The 20,121-nt window shown below is 35.1% G+C and overlaps 1 protein-coding gene across 1 annotated transcript in view; it reads right to left on the bottom strand.

Annotated features, from left to right (window-relative positions):
* Nucleotides 1–17,122, bottom strand: part of LOC134531712 (cytochrome P450 4g15-like) — a 30,603-nt gene extending 13,481 nt beyond the window's left edge. The window contains exons 1-5 of the mRNA XM_063367531.1: nucleotides 16,965–17,122; nucleotides 13,391–13,604; nucleotides 9,014–9,120; nucleotides 4,574–4,664; nucleotides 2,978–3,166 (exon numbers count right to left, since the gene is read on the bottom strand). Of these exons, the coding sequence (XP_063223601.1) occupies nucleotides 2,978–3,166; nucleotides 4,574–4,664; nucleotides 9,014–9,120; nucleotides 13,391–13,601 (598 nt within the window). The 5' untranslated portion in view covers nucleotides 13,602–13,604; nucleotides 16,965–17,122. The remainder of the gene's footprint in view (nucleotides 1–2,977; nucleotides 3,167–4,573; nucleotides 4,665–9,013; nucleotides 9,121–13,390; nucleotides 13,605–16,964) is intronic.
* Nucleotides 17,123–20,121: the final 2,999 nt, after the last annotated feature.

Below are 20,121 nucleotides of genomic sequence, written 5' to 3'. Positions count from 1 at the left end.
ATACACCGCTTCAAGTATTCAAGCAATCCTAACGTCCCTACGATATGCGGACACATTAGTTTTTTTAACAATAAATATTTTTTATTACTTCTACAAACGTATCTTAATTATTTAAGAAAATTAAGAACATCGCAGTGGGTACATTTTTTTTCCTGCATGTTTACCCTCAGTTATGATACAATACCACATACATTCTGGCAGTGTGAACATGGCAGACGTAAGGCGCTGTTTACATTTACCAATGATTGGATTCATTTCGCGACAAATAGAAACTCAAACTCTAATAACGGTTTGGTAAATCTTCAACTGTCTCATTCTGTGCGATGCAAGAACAAACTTGCAAAGATGATGCATTGAAGTGTAAATGATGGAAACAATGCGTTAATATAAATTATTCTGATCAAGCTTTTAATTGTTTGCTGAAACGATGATGACAGTGAATTTGGGGTTGCTTTGAAATGAAAGACACGAGAGATTACTTACCTTGAAGAATTTAAGCCTCAATTGGAATATCTAGAATTTTTTAGTTTTCTATAATAAAAACGGGAATTTTTCCTTTAAAACGGGAATTTTTCCTTCTAATTAGAATTTTTTTTTTATTTTTTTTATTTTTTTAGCGGAGTGTTTTCTTCTTATAAAAATTGGAGGAAGAGTAAATTTTGGTGTTTTTTTTGTGTAATTTTGACTAATCTTTAGAAATTTTTGGCAAATTTTGAAGTTCAACCTCATGGTCATCCAAGAAGGCCGCCGTGATGTCACATAAAGATGGCGGAGAAACATACGCTCCACATTACAACTCCAGCAACAGGACCTCCATTTACATACTAAAGTCCTTATTAAATTTTTTATGAACTTGAAGATAAAAATTATAGCAGTTTTAGCATGTACTTAAAGTATTAAATAATGTAATACACAGTTTTGCGTTACTTTCCGTACGTAGCCATCGTCTTCAAAATCTTTATTTTTAAGTATATCCTTCATTAAATTAAAAAAAATATATATACATCGTTTTCTCAGACCATATCCTAGTTATTTAAAGTTTGGGAAAAAATTTTTTTATTTAGATTTAAGATGCGTTAATAAAAATAAGAATATGAAGACGAACGCTACATGCTAACGGTTAATAAAAAATAGTATTTCACATGATTTACTGTATTCATACATACTATGACTGACATAAAATTTTGCCCTAAAGATTTTAAACAAACATTCAATAAGGATATTTAAGTATAAAATTGGGAAATAATTATATATGATTTTTATATTAATTTATGTGGAAAAACACTAAATATTAGAAGCAAGAAAAGAGTGTGTGTAGCTCAGTACACGTGATATAAGTGAAACTTCTTTGACAATTCAAACCTCGACTCGTAAGTATATCGTAAGAGGTAAAATGGCAGAGAGAGAGAGAGAAAGAAGACAAGTTTCTAAGTAAACATTAGTTAAAAAAATTACTACCCACTTCAAATTAACTGCTCCAGATATAAATAATTATTGATAAATCAATAATGAATAAAAAACATTAAATATGACTCACTGTTAAAATACACCATAAAGAAAAACTGTGCGTGTGAATGTTTCTTTAAACAATTCTGCAATTTGGGACACGCTTAATCTCTTTACGATACATGAAATTCAAAACAGGTAGCGCTATCTCTATGCGGGAAATGCACGGAATGTCTCAACAGCGCACTCTACGCTGCTGGTTGAAGAAGGAGGTACGCTAGCGCGCTGGTAGCAAATATAAAATTTAAGGCACTCGCAGGTGATTGTATAGGATACCGATATCTATTTTCTGAAACAAGCGGATGTACACACTCTCTCTCTCTCTGTCTTTTACTTCCGTTTATCTACCTCTCTCGGTCCTTTTTTTTGCGGGGGACGAATCATTGCACAAAGAGGAGAACTAAAACGAGCCCAGCAACTTATATAGCATAGTCCTCTCTTTATATATATATATAAATATATCTTTGTTTAATTAACAATTCTCTTTCTTTTTCACGTTAGAAACGTTTCACAAAATTTTTTGAAGAAAACGTTGCATTAAAATTGTGCCTTGAAATTTTACTCTCATCCGGCTAAAAGAAGTTTCACTTAAAAAATTTGCGATACTCATACAGAAAGGTTTTTAAGTGGCCAAGTATCAAGAGTGAGACAACGGAACAGTCACGTTGGAGTAACAGGCGATTTGCCTAACGGCGGTTTGCCTAAACATGAATTCGTTACGGCGATTTGCCTAAAGTCATTTCGCCTAAAGGCATTTTGCCTAACGGCGATTTGCCTAACGGCGTTTTGCCTAACGGCGATTTGCCTAACGGCGATTTGCCTAACGGCGTTTTGCCTAATGGCGATTTGCCTAACGGCGTTTTCCCTAACGGAGTTCTGCCTGACGGCGATTTGCCTATCGGCGTTATGCCTAACGGCGTTTTGCCTAACTCCGATTTGCCTAACAGCGTTTTTCTTAATGGCGATTTGCCTAACGGCGTTTTGCCTACAATGTTACTATGATGACAAAACCTCGTTTTGCCTAACGGCGAATTGCCTATCGTAATTTTGCTAATGGCGATTTGCATAACAGCGTTTTGCCTAACCTAACCTAACCTAGCCTAACCTAACCTCACCCAAGCTAACCTAACCTAACCTAAGCTAACCTAACCTAACATAACCTAACCTAACATAAACTAACCTAAGCTAACCTAACCTAACCTAACCTTACCTTACCTAACCTAACAGCGTTTTTCCTATCAGCGGTTTGCCTAACGGCGTTTTGCCTAAAGGCGATTTGCCTAACGGCGTTTTGCCTAATGGTGATTTGCCTAACGGCGATTTGCCTAACGGCGTTTTGCCTAATGGCGTTTTGCCTAAACGGCGTTTTGCCTAAAATTAGGCAAAACGCCTTTAGGCAAAACGACACATGTCCTCACGTTGTTCTGACACGCGTGATTCACGTTGGTGGGAGGTGGGGGAAGGCACGCACCCAGCAGCATGTCGACGGTGATCTCGGCGGCGTACTCGTGGATGTCGAAGGCCTTGCCGCTGACCTGCTCCTTGCGCAGTCGCTCCACCAGCACGCGGCTGTTGGAGTTCAGCTGGCCCAGGAACGACTTGAGCACGTTCAGGTGGAAGGCGGGCGCGATCAGCTTGCGGTGGTTCCTCCACGTGTCGCCTGCGGGAGGACGCAAGGGCACGGGATCAGTGGACCACACACTCTGCACTCGCGTGTCTCTGCGCGCGTGCGTCCTCGTGTCAGCTCCCGGCATCACCGCTGGCGTTCATCGTAGCCTACCAACTCTACAGCAGTGGAACTAGTACTTTATTTTCATTACAAATATGTATTTGTTTCGTTGTACATATTTACAGTGGAAATAAACTTGTAATGCTGGAAATATCAGATTATAAAACATATTATTTAAATATTTTGCTGTAATATATTACAGTTTTTCTGCACAAGAGTCAGTGACACGCCACAGAGAACAAGAGAAATTATATAAATTAGAAATTTTTTTTTTAATATACCACCTTTTTTAAGATGGACTAAAAAGATATAATATAATCTCTCCTTGCTCCATACATATTTATAATCCCATACAGACAGTCCCATGCACATGGTTATAAAAAAACTGTGATTGTGAACTTTTAATAATTATGAAAACACTTGTCAGATTTAAATCGATAAACGTGGGGTGCATGCAATATATTATAATTGATGCATTAATAGTTCACTCAAGTCACTAAACATTTTGTTGCGCTGAAAGAGATGTGAACTGATGTGTGAGTTTTCTCAAGGACTGTTATTTCCTTCACTCCTTACTATTATCTATTGAATGTGCCCTACATTTTCGTTTTAAAACCTACAAGTTTTTTTATAGGTATTAAAAATTCAGAATAATTAATTTTCAGGATAATCTGTATTGGTTCAGGAATCTGTATAGTGTTATAAATATTTATGGGGCCATGAGAAATTGTTTTATACTTTTAAGTACGTTTTAAATTGTGGTGTAGTAATAATTTTTTATTAAAATAATTAAATTCTGCTTTTCAGTATTATTTGTACATTGACATCCAGTTATGAGCTATGTTTAAATTTTTCAAGTCTCAAGCTCATCGGGAAGTTAGTTTAAAATAGATTGCAAAATTTGTACCGAACAGAAACAACATAACTTGATAAAAATCCGTGATTTCTGTAGTCGAGGACACCCAACCAATGAACCTACCTGAATGAGGACGAATAAAAATACAGTTTAGAATTGGATATCACACTTTCATGTACCCGCACTTTAAGTAAAGTGAACGTAGTACAGTGCGACCTTACACGAGCGAGATCAGAACACTTAAAAAAAACTATTGCGGTGAAAAAATGATTAACTATGTTAGTCCCTAAAGAAAAACAAACATATTTATTTAGAATTAAATTGACTAGCAGACTTGGACTGAACTCGGAATTTATTCCTCAAGGATTGCATCACGGTTTAATCATCGGAACTCCTTCGCTGAAAGAAACGTTTATATTTTAATATTGGAGTCATATGTCCGGGTGTTGCAGGAGCTGTATGCTGACAGGACGGGCACTCACCAGAGCTGATCAGCAGGCCGTTCCCGAACCACGGCTGGAACATGCGGTACTCTGGGGACTTGTCCAGGTGCACGTTGCTGCTCAGGATCACCTGCAACACGAACATGATCTCCGGAACATGCCGGTTCCCCGCACCTCTTGCCTTCACACAACTGCGCCTCCAGTCAGGCCTACACTAGGGATCACCTTCAACACGAACATGATCTCCGGAACATGGTGGTTCCCCACACCTATTGCCTTCACACAACCGCGCCTCCAGTCAGGCCTACACTAGGGATCACCTTCAACACGAACATGATCTCCGGAACATGGTGGTTCCCCACACCTATTGCCTTCACACAACCGCGCCTCCAGTCAGGCCTACACTAGGGATCACCTGCAAAACGCACATTTCTCCGGAACATGCTAAAATTATGATGTTTTTCTCGGTGTGCTACTAATTAATAATCTCGTTATATTTTTTTTTTTGTTTTTCTCCGCGGGCTTCTTAATATTCCTGCCTTTATTTTGTAGGTTTCTCCAAGTTCTTCTAACCATTCATGGCAACGCTTTCGTTGGTATTCTCCTGGTTATTCCTTGCGAGACTTATGTTGTTGTTGTCCTTGTGATTTTGTTTATTTCTGAGAAATGATTATCTGCATGAAAAATCTTTTACTAAATAAGATAAGCAAAATTTATTAAGTTACATTTAATAAGTGACTTTTTGTTACTAAATCAGCACTTATAATAATTTTATCAGGTGGAATTTAAAAAAAAATCATTACTCAGTCAAAAAATATGCCTTTAGATGGCTATTAATGAATTTCATGCAAGGCAAACTTCCTTCTAATTGGTGTCTAGCTAAGTTCTCCTTCTCTTGCGATCTGAGAGAGCATCCCGCCTCCCACATAAAAAATAAATATTTACCTCAAAACACTACGTGGCATCATCTGTTGCCAAGAATAAGAAACTACTTCCGACTAAATTCTTATGGAATAAATTTACTCTTGCTGACGAAATGTTAAAAAGTATTTTTAAGTAGATGATATAATTTAGAACTCTCAGAGTGCATCTGGTATTAGTCACAAAACCTAACATAGATCCTGGTTCTTTGCCTGTTGCTGTACCAAAAGGACACTGCTGTAGATACTGCAGCAAAGAGTTTACCTTGCGAAAAACTGCTAAATATCATAATAGAAGCGTGTGTATTTTGTGTCCTTGCCAAAAACTATTTATTTGCATTCAGTGTCAGAAGTCTTTGGTCAACGATATTTCTTGAATAAACATCGCAAGACCTGTACAACTAATCTGAGATACAACTAATCTAAGATAACGAGGACGGGTCTACAACACCGAGTAAGTGGAATGAAGGCAAAATATTAGACGAGTATAATGATGCTGAAGAATGTAAAAATGCTAATGCTTGAAATACTATCCCAGATCTCGCTAATGATTTAAAATTGAAAACTAATGAAGAAAGTAGCTTCTTCATAGGATATCAAAATATATTTACACCAAATTTTAGTCATCTCCGTGTCATTTTGAACAATAGAGAACGACCAAAGCTGACAAGATCGAAGACTGTGATGAAGCAACTAAAGATGAAATGATCGAAGACTGTAATGAAGACCTGAGACCAAAACAATGGAAATATTGAGATAAAATAAACTATTCTGATAAATTTTACGATGATCTATGGGACGATTTTGATCCAATAAATATTTATAATAAACATGGAAGGAAGATGAAAGCATTAAACTAGATCGATTACACACTATGGGAAGATCCTAAACATATTGGTCGATCGTCTGAGACTACTGATGGCTTCACTTAGGACAGGAGTTTTGGAGCACTTGGAGCTGTGGAGCTATTAGATCATTGGAGCATTGCGAGCTGTTGGAGGCATTGTTTCCTTGTGCATCTTATTCTACATACCGATCATATCCTACTGATGAGATCGTATCCCTCTGGTGAGTTTGCATTCCTAACAAGTTGAATTTTCGTACAAATGTGTGTTCTTTTCGTTAAACATTCTTCCTTCCTTACGATGAATGAGCATCGACAAGTCTGTACCTATAGAACATGATTGGACTCGTGGTTCGGGGACGACAGGTATATACGCCTGACATGGAACATGACCTGTTTAAAATGTTGGTCGCGTATCGGCTAATAATGCCGCTTGTTTCGGAGGAGCTTCGCCTAAGTGCTTTAGTTTGTACATGAACAGTTTAAAATGTATGCTGAGTATCGACAAATAATACCTCTTTGCTACTGACTGGATGTGTTTCACCACCTAATGTATGCGTCTGGCTACAAACTGGGTGTGGCTGGCCACTTACTGGACGTGTCTGGTTAATCGACTTACATGTGGAAATGCTCTGAAAAAAACATGTCAAGTCATGTGAAGGACTCGCTTCGCCTTCTAAGAAGTCTGTAGAAATCGTGAAATTGTAGTACTTTGTATTTTGTTCTTGTTGTAGAGTAGAAATTATGCGATCAATTATTTTGTTTCAACTTTATGGTTTATTTCTCGAACCTCTCACTTTTATTGTATTTTTAATTAAATTACTTTTTTCATCAGTTTAGGATCGAACTGGAGTGATCGAAACAGTTAATATTCTAAAAACTAATTTTTATTTTTGGAATTTTTCCTAATTACTAGCTTAAAAATTACATAATTTCAAGATGGCTGACAAGATGGCGGACGCCACGGTAATAAATGATTCCTAAACTGAAATGGGTAAAAATTCAACTAATATGGCGACAGCACCCTCTAATAGACGGAAATGAGATGGCTGCCTTCACCAGGAGACAACAAATTGGCGGTCCCAATATGGCTCCAATGACGTCATACTGGCTGGCCTTGGTATTAGTGGTGGGAGGTCAGCCTCCGGTGGCTTTCCTGGAGGAAGGATCCGTCACCATTTTTAATTGAAGACCTCGTCGGATTATAACCGGGGACTCCATGACGCAAGTACGTGTTTTTATTAAAATTTAATAAAATTATTTTTTTATTAACTTAGAAATTTTCCCGGATTTCTAGTATAAATATACAGATTTCCATGATGGCAGGCGTAACGAAAAGTGCAACTTTTCTAGAAACAAGATGGCGGCCGTAACAAAAAATGCAAATATGATGTCATAAACATCCAAGATGAAGGGCGTAATCATAAATGCAACGTCTTGAATACAAGATAATAACCGTTACGAAAAGTGCAATGGTGACGTCTTTATTAAAGATGGCAGAAGTTTTTATTAAAATTGTATTAATTATAAAAATTTATGTTTAAACCGGATATTATTAAGGTTTTTTAATTGATGGCCGTATCGAAAAGTGCAAAGATGGTGGTAGAGGTCAAGGGCAAGGTCAAAGCTCCCCTCCAGATCCTTATTGGAGGCTTGCCCATGGGGAATTTAAGCCTCAATGGAGACATTTTAAATATTTTGAATTTTTCTGGAATAAAAACTGAAAACTTTCCCTCAAAACGGGAATGTATACCTAGAAATAGGAAAAATTCTAGGAATTTTGAGAATTTTTGAGACATTCTTGGGGAATTTTGAGGAACAGAAATTTGAATCCAAGATGGCCGCCGTGACGGCAGAGGTTGGTCGGTCATTGACCCCACTTCACATCTTACTCCGACTCCTGTGCCAGTAGCTCTATTCCTATACTACTCTTATGGTTGAGCCTGATATGTATACACATATAACCTTCATTCCGTTAATGCAGCATTGTTGCTAAATACTGTTTACAACCAATAAGGGTATTTCTGGAACTCCAGCATGTTGGGACCAACCTGATAAACATAACTTAATTTGAATGTAAACGTTTTTCGGTTGCTTTCTTGTGGTACAGAGATGAATGAAGAATGCGTTTTTTGTGTAAAATATTTTCTGGATATTTATTTATAGTAATGTGCTACAAGAATCTGATTAAATAGTCCTTCATAATGCGTAGGTAAACAAACCAATGAAAGTATTCGATTGAAAAGACAATTAAATATTCTCAATTGCCATTAGAATTGTCTTTCGTTAAATTGTGGATGCAAGAATGTTTTGCGATTTTGCGTATCAAATACCAAACAATCATTAAAAGGCATAAAACTTTTTAAAATTTATATAAACGTACTTTAAACTCTAATAACATTCACACCGTCATCGAAGCGACATTGTTTTTAAATTATTTGATTTTGTGCGATATAAATTACATATGTATATTATAATGATGCTGAAAGTTACATCAGCGAAATCACGGATCGCTTGAAGCTTGTTTTCTTTAAGAAAAAAATTAATTTCCTCAAAATGTACTCTATACATCTTTATAATACATGTTTATCTTTTAAAAAAAGACATGATAGTCAGGGTACACACTAAGCGAGCAGTTTTTCAAATAGACTAAATAAAAAAAATATTCTTTAAATTATGGCATGTCGTTTTCACCTAGAGATTTGACCAACTTACCTCAACATCACTCGGGTCTACGAGGAATACAATCAGCTTTGGTCCCAGCCAAACCTTTACTATTTTCTCGAACGGTTTTGCGAGAACCAAAGCTCTTTCCATGATTTCTGAAAAAAAAAAGAAAGAAAAAAAAAACACATCAGCTAGAATAATACTTGGGTAATTCTCATGGAAACTCGAAATTCCTGTCCTAGCAATTTTTACAATAATCCTAAGCAATTTAGGATGGTATTTTTTTTTGGAAAGAATATCATCAAGGCTAAAAATGTTGGTCATAACTTAGGAACCGTACGGGCATTTGTGAAGAATAATAAATATATAGTACTCTGAAAATCATCCCCTCACTATGTCCCAAACTCCAGATTAAAACATTGTCTAAAGTTTTTATCGAAAATTTCTTACAAAATCTGTTTGCAATTATGGCTTGTCTATTGTAAATACAACAACTTTTAAAATTTTCTCTGAGTTTAGGATCATAAGTCATGAACAAGTTGTCTAATGTTGACTTAACATGTGTCCCATGAAAAAGTATCATTCCCTCACATCATTACCAACAGTCGATAAGTATGTATATTCTTGAGGACTTTAGTAATAGTCTCATTAGTTTTTGATAGTTGGTAGTATGGTCACTTGTTCGAAATGGCAAATTGACTTCAAGCTTGTTAAAGTACTTGTTGGAAGAAGATGTCATTGTAATTTGTTAAAGATTACATTTTAAACAATCATTCCATCACAGTGAAGAATAAAGAAGTTAATTGTAATATTTGAATTTTGATGACGTAGTAAAGTATGTTTTTAAAGGTAGAAAGCGTAGAGAAAAGCTAGATGGTTACAAAAGGTTATGTTGCGAGATTATTTAGGTTATGGTTTATTTTGTCATTCCCTCACCGTCATTCCCTTACATTTGATTATTTTCAGTTATATTATAAGTTTGTTCAAAATAATGTTCAAGAATCTCACTAAGAGATTTTAAGTATTTCTAAAGAAGTACAACATTTTTGGTAATTTTATATTGATAGTTTATTGTTGTAATTGAACCGTGATTACTACTACGATAAGAAAAAGTTTTGATTTAAGTATTCTTTTACTCATCTTCAAGTGGCAATATGAGTTTTAATTCATAATTTTTAAGTTAATGTAACCTAGTAGAATTCTTAAGATATTTAAAAAATAAATAATACGATTTAATATGAGAAATTAATATAAACATCCTTTCCTCACCTCAGTCATCATTCCCTCACATTTGATTATTTTCAGTACTCATAAATTTGTTCAAAACTCATTTATTCTGGGGACCACGATATTTTTCACTTCTAGTAACATAAGTACTACAAATTTAAGAGAAAACGAAGATGAATTTATTTAATTATTTTTCATTAATTTATTGATAGGTAATTTCGGGATTTCATGAGAATTACCCACTTACGTTTATATAGTTCACAGAGAAATATTACCTGTAACAGAAAAATGCCCATATTGTTAATGACTCTGATGAACATTTTTTAATTATTGGCGCCGAATTGATAAAAACATTTCCTCACTAGTATGTCTTAGAAAATCTGTGTTCATTAAATACACAAATTTGGTATTAAAACGATAATGAAACGATAAGTTTAATGCAACTGAAGTGAGTCACTTATAGCAAAATGTGTAGAAAGCTTAAATAGTTATGTATTTTTAAATTAAATAATATATTATACGAACATTGTTATTTTATTTAACTTGGTTATACAAAATACACTAGAAATAAATAGAACAGCTTCTGCCATTGTTATCTCACCTGTCTGAAGGATAGCAGACAATATAAAGAGTTATAATATAGTATGTATTAAAATTAAAATAATTACACAAATATTTTATAAATAAATAAATAATTTTTTCTCTAAACATTTCTTGTAGTTTTAAAAATGTATTGCTGAAATAAACCTCAATTGCCTGAAAGTTTGTAATAAACTTGTGTAGGAACGAAGAATTTTTTTCTGCGACATATTAAAATATATTACTTTGATATTAACTAATAACTCATAAGTGCAGTGTAAAGAAAAGCCTCTAAATTATTCGCCGCGCTGTCTTCTATGTCAGGTAAACGTTTTTAGTGTATTTGTTTATGCCCACATTACCACAAAAGCCACTCTCGCACATTGAACTTCAAAAAGTTAGTAGAATAATTGCATCAGTTGACTTTACTGTAACAGACTTTGAACCTAAAAGAGTGTATCCAAAGAGGGTTATTCTCTAAAAGAAGATTATTTTACCGTAAACATTGAATGCCTACTTGTTACAGATTTTAAAGTGATGACTTTTTACGTTGTCAGTCTAAATTGTCAACTTTACTTTTGTTGACTGTTAAAACAATTTTCCGATACTAAATCCACACACACTGCTTCACTTTACGATAATTTTTGATGGCTTACTTTACTCTTTTTTGATGTACTTAAGTCTATAGCTTTTCAATTAACCTTCGTTGCAATCCTAAATGTAGTCGGAGCATTTTCATCGCTCTGGTGACAAATGAATACAAAACATTCAGAACCATAAATTTTAACAAAAAAATGACGTGATTAAAATTTAAAATTTAGAAGTTAAATGTTCAAAATTACAGTTTTAAATAATAAATTATTATAATAAAAAATCAGTCATGTTCATGTTCATAAATAACACGGAATAAAAATTGTCTTTTATTCCTATTTTTATCAAGTTTTTATTTCAACATTTGGAAATTTGCTGCGCATATATATTTTCTAAAAAACTAAAGCTATAAATCCATCTTTAAAGGCAGTTTAGGGTACCCTAGCTATTATCATGCTCAGCAGCAAATATTAGTTTTATGCACAGCGTTTAACATTTACACACTATTAATAGTTTAATTTTGTTGTAAACGCTCACCTTTATACAATATGATTTTAGGTGTCAAATATAATTTTAATTTCTTCAGTCTAGTGGTTGGGGCAAAAAATTAAACAATTTCGGTTAGTAGTAGATGAATGGCGGTCCGGCAGCAAGAGCCAGCAATTGTTGGCATCATCTTGGATTGAGATGTCATGGCGGCCATCTTGTAAGACCTTAACCGTGATATTTGACATTGACCTGGACCTCGGAGAACATTTTGCATGACCTTGAAACCAGTGGCAATCTTGGATTCCGCCATCTTGGATTCCACAATTTTATTTTATAAAATATTCCCTATTAGGTTTTCTAGAATATTCCACCATCTAGGATTTCGCTATTTTTTAAATATGATATAACGTCCACCATATTGAAAATCTGTAATTATTAACCTCAAAATTCGGAAAAAAATTCCAAATTCATTTTAAAAATCACTTATTATAAAAGTTTTTGTTTAGATCGATTCCGGTCCTGGTTATTTTAGCTGAAATAAATATTTTGGACCTACTACCTCAAGGATTTGGATCAGAAATCTATTCGCGGTAAGTCCTATGCAGAATAGATGCAGCCTACCATGCATTCCAACACGTATTTGGTGAAGAAGATTCTAAAAAGAAGAAATCGACGTTCCTACGTCAAGTAGTGGAGCTTCCTCCCTCGCATTATTCTGTGAGTAGCTTTTGCAGAAATCTATAAACGCTAAAGACTTTAGTAATTAGCTTGTTTAATCTTAAAGTATTGTAGAAATAATGTTTGCTTTGTAATATGTAAACATTTTTTGCTTTTTTTATTTCTTGAACCTTGCACTTTCATGGTGAAATGTTGTATTGAAGTGATTTTATTTAAATACATAATTTCGATTAAAAATATTATTTTTTCATCGAGCTAAAATAGAACTAGGAACAGAAATCGATTTAAATAAGCAATATAATAAAAAATATTTGATTTGGATTTTAAGATTTTTCCCGGATTTTTTGATAAATAATTACAGATTTTGAATATGATGAATGTGAATTTATTAATTCTAAATGGCGGAATTCAAGATGGTGGAAAGTTCTAGAAAACAAAAGGGTGGAATATTCTAGGAAACAAAATGGTGGAACCAAAGATGACGGAATCCAAGATGGCCGCCTGGGTCAACTTAATGCAAGATTACCTCCAAAGTCAAGGTCAAGGTCAAATATCACTGTCAAGTTCATTAAAGATGGCCGCCGTGACGTCACAGTCCAATATGGCTCCACAATGGATCCACAATCCACGTCCTGGCATCTTGCCGCCTACTACTATTGTTATATTTGTACTTTTTCCTAATTATATTAAACTTTTTTTGTTATATTCGAATAAAAGCTGTAAGAAATATCAATTCCAGACGTTAAGGGCTCCACTATATGAACACGTATGTTTTGGTGCTTCTAACTGGGAGCCATGTTTGTTTCAAAGTTGGCAGGGTTTTGTTTGTTGCAATGTTGTCAGCCACGCTGAAGGACCCACCGTTGGGCGTCTTGACGGACGCGAGCTCGTGCAGGCTGCCGACGAACGGCAGCGGCTGCGGGCCCGGGATCTCGTTGCCTAGCTTCACGAAGCGCGTCTGCTGCTGGTAGTAGTAGTAGGCTGCCAGCACCGCGCTCAGCACCAGCAGCGGGTAGAACAGCACGTTCGTGAACAGGTAGCTGGCCACCAGCGGCTCCGTCACGGCCACCATCTCCTGCCGAGGTTCATGCGCGTGAACATCGCACTGAGAGAAAGGTTTGTTTGCTTCAACAAACTATTTGTTTATATATGGCGAAATAAACATATTTTGTTAGTTCAAACAATTTTTTTTTGCAGTAGGAAAGATTCTGTTGACCCAACAGGGGGGGGGGGGGGGGTAAACCGTAACTGCGAGGTTCGTGCGCGCGAACATCGCACTGAGAGGAAGGTTTGATTGCCTCAACAAACTATTTGTTTATATATGGCGAAATAAACATATTTTGTTAGTTCAAACAATTTTTTTTTGCAGTAGGAAAGATTCTGTTGACCCAACAGGGGGGGGGGGGGGGGGTAAACCGTAACTGCGAGGTTCGTGCGCGCGAACATCGCACTGAGAGGAAGGTTTGATTGCCTCAACAAACTATTTGTTTATATATGGCGAAATAAACATATTTTGTTAGTTCAAACAATTTTTTTTGCAGTAGGAAAGATTCTGTTGACCCAACAAAATGATTTTGTCAACTCAAATGTATATTTAGTTAGTTGTGACGAATTATTTTGTTACTTACTGAGTTTGGTTAAAATAACAAAATAATTTGTTCCACCAAGTAAATATTTGTTTCGCCATGTATAAACAAATATGTGTTTGATTGAAACAAACTTTTTTTCTCTGTGTCCCGAGAAGTGCGAGGCGCTACGTCACAAACAGAGCCACACGTCACCGACGCAAGAAAATCACTATCGTTTACAAAGCAAGCAAGTCGTAAGACGTCACCAACCCGAAGATTTAAAACAAGAAAGCAAATTTCCCCCTAGGCATCTTTTGATAGTTCATGTTTATCATGAAAAAAGAAGTGTTATTTCTTCCACTGTGTGAAGGTTTGATAACTCTTAACATTGTGTACGTAATAAAAATAACTTTGTGGAATTATGTGCACATGTCTGCTTCTTTAAAATTTTCGAAACACTTATCTTCAAATGCGACTCTCGAAAAAGCAAGCCAAAACGCGAGATGAACAATACTTGCGTTCCGTTACTGCCATTTTAGCGTAGTTTATAAACCGGTGCTGTACAATGCGGTTGCTGAACATTTTGCATCTTTACAGTATTGCGTTCTTGCGTTGGTTATGAGACAGGCCTAACCGTGTACAGTAACATAAGGTGAAATAACAAATTGGCAAGGTACACGACTAACAAAACCAAAGCGTGTAAAGAAATGGCATGCTGTAATAGAGTTAATGTCAATTTACACCGCACCACCAGCATAATGAAACACCCAAAATATTGCGGATATGACGCTTAACCACGCTGGAAGATAATTAATGACTATAAATGAGAATTCTCGCTTGGTGAGCACTTCGAAGCGAGGCTCTGCCCAGAGCTGCGGTGTCGCCTGCTCGGACGGCTGAAGTCTCAGCACTGGTGCCAAGCGGGTTGCATATTTCCCCGGCGCGTGGCGTCTCCAGGCCGTCTACCCGAGGAGTGGTTACATGAGCGTGCTGACGTGGTGACTTCTTACAATAGGCTCTTGGGGATTATTATTTATGAAGTTTAAATTCTTTAGCGGCTTTTTGGGGGTGAAATTTTACCTTTCGGCTGCTCGCGCGCGTGTTCTAATGAAGTATGTACTTGGGAATGGAAGTTATATACCTTTAAGGGTAGAAATCTCGTAAAGATGGGAGATTGCTGCTAGTTATCCATATGAATTGCTTTCATTAACATCACACGACATACGCAGCTAATAGGTATAAAAAATAGAACTTTATTGTAGTTAGACTATCCTGTAATACGTTTTCTTAAAAATTATATACGTAGCAAGGAATAATGGAAACTAGTATATTAAATATGCATTAAAATGCTGGCATTCAGATTGAGATAATCCTGTAGTTAACAGCATAAGCAAGAAATAGCGCAGCGTTTATTATATTATAGGGACTCAAAAATTTAATTGTTACATTTATTAAACGCCATGTTAAATGAAATAATTTCGTGATGAAATGTTTACTGTTTAATATTAAATGTTGAATCAGCTTAATAAGGTTTTCTGTCCGTAGGAAGTTTTTACACCTTTTCTTAATTCTCTAAAGCAAAAACAATTTTACATACGTATATATACCTAGTGCCATAGTATGTAGTAATCGTTTTAAAATATTTCAGATATTTTATATTTATGACACAGAAATAAAACATAATGCGTGTACACAAGTACTCAACACTTTTTATACTGCTTTACTTTATTATGCCATCCCTGCAGATAAACTCATCTGTTTTTCTTAATAAAGCCATTCAAACGATTGCATTCAAATATCTATAACACTTTAGGGACCACAAAACGCTTATATCACACATTAAAAAAAAAATCTTTTTCGTGTCCAATAGAACAGGTTTTTACCCGACAAGTATACGTTTAAGCATGAATACGCTATACAATTAAACATGCCTACCTATGAGTGTGATACTTATATTCCTTAAATTCTAAAGAAAAATTATGAAATTTCTTTTAGCGAGCATTTAATTTAATAAAACATATTTTAAGTGCAATTGAAAACTCAAATCGAATTTTTAGAAGAGCCACTGTAAACATCTATCACGTTCACATTTGCAATTTCAAACTATATTTTAGTCCACTGAATAACAGCAAGCTAATATTATTTGAAGGTAGTTTCATTGCGATATTTATTTTCTTAGAAAAGAACTTCCCAGCACATAAGTTTGACTACGAGTACATTACGCATTCATTTTGATTCCACGCAGCGGGGCTGCAACTAACTCTTGTTGTGCTAAAGAAAACACATAAGCCCTCGCTTGTTACACTGAGCTTGTCTGACCCGTAACTTAAAGTTTGTAATAATTCTACAGTGTTATATAGTGTTACAGGATTCAGAAGGTATTCACCTTCTGAAAAGCCCTCGTGTTAAAGCAAAAAACTTCTATTAAATCATGTGTATCTTTGAGATTCATTCCTAAAATTAATTAGCATTAATCGAAAAAACCTGAGTGAAAGGATTGAGAAACATTTTAAATATCTTTGTCACTCTGTTAAAGTAACAATTGCACTGTGAAAACTAGCCTATCTTGTAAATAATATATATATTTTTTTCTTTTCGACTGTTACAGGTTGGAAATTTAGGCCTACTTAGTGAAACTAAAATAGTGGACTTAGGTATCTTATATATATAAACGCTTTAGACTTATAAGGAAATAAAAGTAGCTTCACTAATAAATGATGTATTGAAAGAAATGAACATATTTATGACGTTAATTACTGTCCCTCTGATTATAAGGTACCATCAATAACAACCTTAAAGGTTATTATTGAAGGTCCGTGCTCTACCGTAACGGAACGCATGCAGCGACGATGTCGCAGAGAACTCACGCTGGCGTGTTGTGGTCTAGTGCTCTTGCTGACGGACGGGAGCGCGCTGACCGAGGGTGCGAGTGTAGTGGCCCTCGGCGGCGTAAGGCCCGCGGGTTTTGTGTCGCCGTGACGTCAGGCGCGTGAGAGGCGGCCGCTCGCGACCATTGTCCGGCCGTGGGACCGCCCCACGCCTCGTGCGCATTTTGTCGCCACGCGCCATTTGCATTTTCCCTACCCGCCGCCGCAGCGTCTTTTGTGCTGGCGGAAAGTTTTTCCGCCACGTAGACCCCCCAGCATGTTCTACGAAATCAATCACGCGCTTCCGATGGGTCACCGGACTTGTTTGGACACGCCTTTTTCAGCTTCGATGCAAAAAATATTTATTTAGGTCTTTGAGACTCGGGTCTGTAGCTGATAGTTGGACGTCCCCGTACAGTAAACTTGATTTTTAAAATGCGTGCGTGTTCTTATGTGTGTGCGTCACTGGTCACACTTATTTTTGATAGAATACACTAAATTATTTTAAAAGGAATAGTTATAAATGTTATCCTAAATTAGATTAATAACTTTTGTAAAAATATATTCAGAATATTGGATATAGAGTTAATAAAATGCCTATGAGCTGAAATAGCCAGTATTGTTAGGACATTGCGCAATAAAAACAGACTTCTTTTTTTAGAGAGATAGAGAGAGTAAGAGAGAGTAATTCGGAAACAAAAATGTAGTTTATTTGTTTCAGAAATGTATACCTACTAATTATAAGTGGAGGATGGGAGTAGTATTTTTTTAAATCAGATCTTGACAGTATTTTTTTTTTGTTATTTTAGATGTAATGCTTGCAGAATTTCCTCCAAAAGTTCCAAAATTCTTTTTTAAGGGGATGAAGTGTAGGAAAAGGTGAATTTTTTCAAAATCTCATGGAGTCAGTGATCTACTTTTCTCTTTATTTTTTCATAGTAAGATATAGAAAGTAATTTTGTCAACTGTCACAAATTTCATCCAGAAGTACTAAAAGTCCGTTTTATGGGCTAGGAAATGGGGATAACGTCGGTTTTACGAAATCTAATTTCCTAAGTCAGATAAAGACGGCAATATTTCTCCAGTTTTGAACGAGAGTTGTGCGAAATCTCACCAATAATTTCCAAAATTTTACTTTAAGAATTATTGAGTAAGGCGAATTTTATTTTGTCAATTTTATGCATACAGTGTAAGATTCCTCTTGTCTTGAAGGAAAAGTGTAAAAATTTCATCAAGCTTCTGCAAAAAAGACAATAATGGAAACAAAATAACTTATACTCTTCATTAGATGTAGGCTATGTACATACAAGTATTCAAATATTCCTAATAAATAAATTTAACTGTAATCAAAAATTGAATTTATACTATAAGGAAAAGGAAGTTTGTATTCATTACTAGTGTAAAATTAACAAATCAACGGACTGAGCTTTGAATAAAAAGTTATAATAACGATAAGTAAATAAATAACAAGTTATAATATAATTTTCTTACAAATTAGTGTTATGAATGAATAAATTTTTCTACAGAGAAGAACGTATTGTTGGACCCTTAAAGACCGAATCATGAACTCAATCACCAAGCTAATTATGCACATTACTTATTACAGAAAAGTTTTGGTATGCCTAACAAGATAATTAATTATGTATTCTTTAATTTGTTAATATTGAATTTTGTAAGATTTGAAGTTTGTAAAATGTATTCCATTACAATTTTGCAATCATAAAGACTTTTTTCATACACCGATACGCTTGATATGTCCCCCGATGTTCACGTAGTGAATATATACAGGTTAATAACGCCACACACGTTCGGCTGTCTAGATGACTTCGGCTCGTGGTTGGAACAGAAACGAGCATACACTTCATACTTTATCGTGCTGAAATCCCGTCCACGGTGCTTTAGAACTTCATGCATTTCCATCGCAAACTAAAATTACGCCCTCAACCCGCCTAAAGAAGTATAACTTTGAAACCAACTTAAAAACAATGTAATCTCTTGCAATATAGGTAATATGTGCAATGTCTCGAATTGTTGTTATCGAAGAGAGAATACAATATTTAAAAACGAATTATTTACAATAATATGCAATTATTTATTTTATGTAAGAAACTTAGAAAAATGTTTAAATTTCTCTAGGCATATAAAAATCAACCGATATTATTAATTTTTATTTTCTAGGCAAACGAAGAAAAAAATACAGCTCTAGAGTATAAAGACACAAGTAATCTTGTAAATGTCACATAATGATTAATTATTCACAGATATACAATAAACTTTAATGCATTTTTTATGTTAGGATTTAACTGAAGTTAATCATATATGTTCTAAAATAAATTTTTTAATGTTTAATTAAATATTTTATCAACAAATAGTAATACACCAAGTTTGGCTATGAAAAGCTACAAACGTTCTTTAAGATTTTATAATCTTTAACGGATAAAACTTATACGGCTTAAAAATTTGGCGCGAAGAAAGATAAAAAATATGTTAGTAAGGTATGAAAGGAACTTACTTGTGATCGCTTTGCTCCTACAATAAATCTAATTGCACACGAAACTGTACTTCTATATTTTTAAATATCAAATGTAATCATTCTTCTACTTCACGTCTTTTTAACTTTCCTTGAGTGATAGATATTTTGTTGGTTAACAACTAGCAAACCACCTTGACATACTTTCAAACCTATCCTATCACCTATTTTGCATTTAACCGGAAAGCAGAATCTGCGACACCGAAGACCACATTAATAGAGGCCTTCGGAGGCTAGTAAGGCCAAAATAGAGTCACTTGCTACAACGTATCACTCAGGCACAAGGATTTGAAGAAAATAAATTTTGAAAACTACTCTTGTGATGAGAATTTCTGGAGGGTATATCCTTCATATGAGTATCATGTTGACATAGAATGTTGTTTGGTATAACTTTGTAAATAAATAAATGTGCGCACCAGATTTAAAATATCTTACACCCAAAAAATAGTATTTATAAACTCAAATATTTAAACTCATTTTATACTTCTGGTTTTAATGTAGGTAGTTGTCGCAAAATAATCCACTCACCATCACTGTATTCAAATCGTCGTAACGAAAAAAACAAACATAAAATGCTTCTCAGACTAACATAAGTAATGCAGTGTGATTGGCATTGATATATTCTTA

The sequence above is a fragment of the Bacillus rossius genome, chromosome 5, assembly GCF_032445375.1.
Source record: "Bacillus rossius redtenbacheri isolate Brsri chromosome 5, Brsri_v3, whole genome shotgun sequence".
Taxonomy (NCBI): Eukaryota; Metazoa; Arthropoda; class Insecta; order Phasmatodea; family Bacillidae; genus Bacillus; species Bacillus rossius.
The sequence above is the reverse complement of the archived record's forward strand: the minus strand, read 5'-3'. Positions and strand labels throughout refer to the sequence as shown.